This window comes from Lathyrus oleraceus, chromosome 1 (assembly GCF_024323335.1).
Source record: "Lathyrus oleraceus cultivar Zhongwan6 chromosome 1, CAAS_Psat_ZW6_1.0, whole genome shotgun sequence".
Lineage (NCBI taxonomy): Eukaryota > Viridiplantae > Streptophyta > Magnoliopsida > Fabales > Fabaceae > Lathyrus > Lathyrus oleraceus.
Window position 1 is genome coordinate 181,593,001 of NC_066579.1, and position 6,233 is coordinate 181,599,233.

Sequence of the window (6,233 nt, forward strand, 5' to 3'; positions counted from 1 at the left end):
GGTTCATATTTATCTCCCAGAATCAATTCTTCAGAGTATGATGATCTTTGTCTGTGCTTCCTCAGAGGAGTCTAAACTTCAACAACTTTTGGTTGAATAGTTTCAGAATCTTTTGCCTCAACATCTTTTGCTTTTGATGTTTTACCTTCAGAACCTGAATAAGTGATCTCCATATCTGTAAACTTTTAAACTAGCTTTGACTTTTTAGGGTCAAGCTTATCATTTTATCTAACATGAATTGATTCCTCAACAATTCGTGTTTCTATGTTGTATACTCTATAGCCTTTAGAGAATTCATAGTATCTTAATATAATGCACATTTGTGCCTTAGAATTAAACTTGTTAAGATTGTCCTTAGTGTTCCACATAAAACAATCACATCTAAAAGGATGAAATTATGAAATGTTGTATTTTCTGTTCTTCCACAGTTCATAGGGAGTCTTACCCACAATAGGTCTTATAGAGATCTTGTTCTGAATGTAATACGCTGTGTTGACTGCCTCTGCCCAAAAGTGCTTAGCCACATTAGTCTCATTGATCATGGTTCTAGCCGTTTTTGGAAATTTTATATTATTCCTCTCTACAACTTCATTTTGTTATGGGGTTCTAGTGCATGAGAAATCATGGGAAATGCCATTTTCATCAAAAAGTTTTTCAAAATATTTGTTTTCAAATTCTCCACCATGATCACTTCTGACTTTAACAATTTTAAAGTCTTTCTCGTTTTGCACTTGAGAGCGGAAGGTAGAAAACACAATGTGACTCATCCTTGTGTCTTAGAAACTTAACCCATGTCCATCTACAATTACTAATCCATACTTCTTGCCATTGACATAAGCAATTTTCACTGGTCAAAAAAGGTCAATATGCAGAAGTTCCAAAGGCCTTGAGGTAGAAATAATATTCTTTGCTTTGAAAGAAGTTTTGAAAACTTGAATTTCTGACATGCTTCATAAAGAAAATCTGAAGCAAACTTAAGATTAAGAAGGCATCTGACTAAATTAAGCTTATTTAGCTGAGAAATTCTTCTCATGCTAACATGGCCCAATCATCTATGTCATACCCATTGCTCTTCATTTACATACATAAGACATTTTACATTTTGATTTTTCAGATCAGGAAGTCTTATTTTATAAATGTTAATTTCCTCTGGCTATTGAAAAGGATAAATCCATCCTTATGACTAACAACTTTATAATACTTTTGATTAAAGATTATATCACAACCACTGTCACTTAATTGACTTATGGATAATAAGTTATGAATTAATCCTTCAACTAATAAAACATTAGTAATAGAAGGGAGAGAATCGTTACTAACTGTTCCAGAGCCAATGATCTTCCTTTTATGATCACCTCTAAAACCCACGAAGCCACCTGACTTAAGTTTTAGGTCTTGGAACATATGCATTTTTCCCATCATGTGCCATGAGCACCCAGAATCTAGGTACCATGATTGGTGTTTCAACTAAGCTGCTAAGGATGTATACAACATAGATTATCTTGTCCTTAAGTACCCACATCTTTTTGGGTCCTTTCTTGTTAGTTCTCCAAGAGTTATTTGAACCCTTGGGTCTTGGTGCATAATTATTACATTGAGTATAAGCATAAGAGAAATGGGAGTTCAAAACTTTTGGTTTTGCCTTAGGTTTTGAAACAATTTTTTCTTTAGGCGCATAAATAATTCCTCTTCTTCCATTTCTGCTAACTCCATAGATCATTGAAGCGATCTTGCTTCTATCTATGTTTCTAGCCAGAATTTTCTGAAAAGATTTGTCATACTTCTTTAAGACAGTTTAAGAATCCACAAAAGTTTTTGAAAAAATTTCTTCCTCAAGTTTGGAATTTTTACTTTGAAGAGAAGAGTTTTTATTTTTTTAAATAAAGTTCTCTTCATTCAAAGTGGAAAAATCTTTCTTAAGCTTACTATGTGCTTCAGACTCAGATACATGAATTTGTTTATGATCCTTGTATTTGTTATGAAGCTTCTGATACTTTTCCATAATTTTATAAAGACAAGATTCTAATTCAGAACGAGATAAGTTAGGGAATACCTCTTTAGAGTCTGACTCAGATTCTGATTCTGATTGAATCTTCTTAGTCGGAGCTTCTGTTCGTGCCATCAATGCCACATTAGCTTGCTCTTTCTCATAGTCATCTCTTGAGGATTATGAATCATACCATGTAGCCATCAGACCCTTATTGTTCCCTTTGAAATCTTTCTTCTTTGGTATGTCTTTCTTCAGCTAGGGACATTCATTCTTGTAGTGATCTGGATCCTTGCACTCAAAGCAGATAACTTCCTTGCCACGTCTGGAGACTCAAAGCGTCCATTTGTCCTTCTAGAGTCTCTGAACTTGCTTTGTCTTTTCTTCCAGAGTTGATTGACACGTCTGGAGAGAAGAGATAATTCATCTTCTTCTTATGAGTCCTCTTCAGAATCTTCATCTTCTCCAGCTTGAAGAGCTTTAGTCTTTTCAGACTTTCCCATGGACTTTCCTTTAAGGCTCATCCTCTTCAAGCTCTATCTCATGACTTTTCAAAGAACTGACAAGTTTTTTCAGAGTTGTGTTGTTCAGATCCTTAGAAAGCTTCGGCACAGTTACCATAAGCCTTCATCTCTTGGGTAGGCTTCTGGTAATTTTCTTTACATGATCTGCAGTAGAACAACCTTTGTCCAGAACCTTTAATCCTGCAACAAGAGTCTGAAACCTTGAGAACATGTTCTCAAAAATTTCATTGTCTTCCATCTTGAAGGCTTCATACTTTTGCATTAAGGCAAATGCCTTAGTTTCTTTAACTTGAGTGTTGCCTTCATGAGTCATCCTCAGAGAATCAAATATGGACTTTGCAGTGTCTATGTTGGTGATCTTTTCATACTCAGTGTATGAAATAGCATTCAACAAGATGGTTCTTGTTTTATGATGATTCTTGTAGTCTTTCTTTTGTTGATCTGTCATCATTCTTCTTTCCACCTTGTTACCACTAGCATCTACAGGATGTACGTAGCCATCAACTCCCATATCCCATAGATCTACGCCATGATCAAGAAAAAATCTTTCTATTATATTTTTCCATTAATCAAATTTATCTTCATCAAAAACTTGAGGTTTTACACTATAATGATCTCTATCAACAACAGGAGGAACTGGAGGTGGGATAGTAGCCATTGTGTTTCACAAACTGGATCTTTATCTGACACAGTGAAATGTTTGATACACAATCAATACCAGAACGGAAGCTCTGATGCCAATTAAAGGTGACAAGAAACACAAGAAATGAGAGTTTGAATTGGATTTCTAAAAATGAAAACATTTTCAACCCAACACAAGAAACAGAAAACAAAAAACAAAAATAATGAAACAATTATTTTTATCTCGGTTCACTGTTAACTAAGCTACCTCCAGTCCACCAACCAATGTGATTTCTCCTTATCAACAAGGACTTAATCCACTATAACCAAACTGATTACAACACAAAGACGTACGATCAATGTCTTCTTGAGTATTCTAACTAAACCCTAGTCACTCAAGGAAAATACAATCAAACAGATTGAAATACAAATGTGTGTTTACAAAGTGCTTCTCAAAAAAACATTACACAAATGAATATAAGTTTTCACACAAAATATATTCAATGAAGAGTATGAACAAAAGTTTTAGTGTGTGTTTTATTTTCTCTCAAAATACTTCACAAGTGCGCTCTTCACGTAGATGATGAATTGTATAGCATAGTGTGTTGTAGCGTTGTTCATTTTTCCAAGTCTACTTTATATAGGCAATAGGCAATGAAAAGATTCGTTTGAGGGTAGAGTTGGAATACCAAAATGCATTTGTATCCTTGCACAATAGCTTGTGAAAATGAGAGACAAAATGGTACAAAGTACTATCTTTAGCCCGCCCATAAAATCAATGAATGGAAGAAATATTTGATCTTGTAATTTGTTTGAGAGAAACTTCATAACCTTGGTTTTATCTTGACACAATTCATCAAAACTTAATCTTTAGAATCAGACATAGACACTGTTCAGAATTGTTGACATGTGTGCCTTATAGCATATTAGCATTACCCTTTTAAAATTGACTTTAAATTATAAAGTTAATACCATTTTATTCTCTTGCCATTTAAATTAACTTTGTTATGAAAACTTACATGTAAATTTTTTTTTTCAAAACTAACCTTATTAAAATTGTTTTGTAAGTTTTCTAAAAATTAAGTAAATAAATTTTGTTAATTCAGTTTGCATTTTTTTTAACCGGCATTAAAATACTTTATTTTACCCTTCTTCCTTCAAAATCATGATAGTTTGAAACATACAAAACAACTTGCAGTGTGTAAAATCCTCAAAATACTGTCAATAAGACATATACAAAACATTTCAAAACACAATTTGAAAGAAATAAACCTCATTAATATAGTCATCCTTTCATAATACTTTTCAAAATACTGTCAATAAGAAACATACAAAACTTTCTAAACAGAGGTTCAAAACACTCTCAACAGAGGTTAACAACATGATAGATCAATGACAGCATCAAAAAAGATGAACCACTTACTGTTAGATTAACCACAAAACCAAGGTCTCAAAACCCTGCAAAAAAACTATACCCAAAACTAGATTAGGTTTCTATTCTTATATGCATCAAAAGTTATAGTAGTTAGTTAGAATTGTTATATGCCTCCAATATCATGCTAGTTTGATCTCTAACCAACTCTGCTCGAAGCATAAGCAATTCCATCTCAGCAATTTGAACCTTTTTCCATCTCTCTTCAAAAACAGCCATCTTTGATTCTCCCATCAGTTCCATTCCCTTCTTCATTGCATTCATGTTCAACAAAGACAACCCCAATTCATCACCAAACCTAACCATTTCAGCAAAAGACAAACTCTTAATAACATCTTTCACAGTTTCCTTCTTCTTCTCAGAAAGTAATACTTCTTTAGCAGAAACAGAAGCAGAGCAGTTTTTCAGTGTTTTCTCATTACTTTCTTTAGCTTCATTTTTGAAGCCGATCTTCTGGAAAAGTTCAAAAGCTTTCTTATCATGCTCTTTGGTAAAATCTCCATTGCTTTCATACTTGTTCTTCAGACTGCGAAGTTTCCGCCTCAGTTGTCCTTTGTTGGCGTCAGCTTGAAGAGATTTCTTCACAAAAGAGTAAAATGCTGGTGTGTCATTCATTGGATCTTTTCCGGTTTTGGAAATGAAATCAGCAAGACCTTTCAGAATGGCGAGTTCATCTTCTTCGCTGAAGAGTCTGTGAGAGGAAGTCTTAGAGGCTTTCGCCACTTCCTTCTCGTCGTGGGAACCATTATCAGCGGTCTTCTTCGACCGCTTAGAGTCATTTTCAGTGTTGGTGTTCTCCATGGCACGCTTTGTTCCTGATTTGGCAGGTAAAGGAGAGGTTTGAACCTTCGTCGGTTTGGAAGCGAGTGGTTTGGCATTGGTATTCGGAGGTGGTGTTGGTTCTTGTTCCGGTTTCGGTTCGGAATCAGATTCTGATTCGGAGGACGCAGATTTAGGGTTTGAACTTGGAGTGGGTGATGGAGGTTTTGTCGAAGCATGAACTTCCTCTGCTTCTTCTTCGGAAGAAGAGTCATCATCAGATGAATCTTCCTCTTCTTCTGGCTTTTGAGAAGTAGAGTTCCGATCATCCTCGGAGGAGGAGGAAGAGGCGGAGGGTGGTTCGTCGAGAGGAGAAGGACGGTGTTTCATGGTTGCCATGGAAATTTGGGATTAGGAATAGGGTTTTTGAGAGTGTAATTGTAATTAATCAATTCATACGGGTTAAATATAAGACATCAGATCAAATATTAAATTTGATTCGGACATTATTCTTATTATTTGATTTTTAAATTTAGTTATTTTGGATAATATTTTTAAATATATTTTTAGTGTTTAAAGTCTAGATATTTTTTAGGATTATAATATTTTCTAGTATATTTTTAGAAATTTTAGAGTTGAGAACTCTCTAAAATTAGTGTGTCTAGAGTTCTCTTTAGAATATTATAAATAGAGATGTAATCATACAATTTTGAATCAATCAAAAATACAAAGTTCTCTCTTTCACAAAGAGTTCTCATACCTATCAAATTTATATTCAAGCCTCTAATATTCCCGCATATAATTTTCTCAAAACATAAAATGCCTTATTTCCAATAAAGTGGCATCAGAGCTTCAAGGTCCTCAAAAGATGGCGAATGGAGGTTTTCCTTTTCAAATGTCGATGCTCACA

The 6,233-nt window shown here is 34.3% G+C and overlaps 1 protein-coding gene across 1 annotated transcript; it reads right to left on the minus strand.

The window, feature by feature from the left end:
- Positions 1-4,394: 4,394 nt before the first annotated feature.
- Positions 4,395-5,781, minus strand: LOC127126265 (probable transcription factor At1g61730). Its single transcript, XM_051055161.1, has one exon. The coding sequence runs from the start codon at positions 5,720-5,722 to the stop codon at positions 4,658-4,660; it is 1,065 nt and encodes a 354-aa protein (XP_050911118.1). The 5' UTR covers positions 5,723-5,781; the 3' UTR covers positions 4,395-4,657.
- Positions 5,782-6,233: the final 452 nt, after the last annotated feature.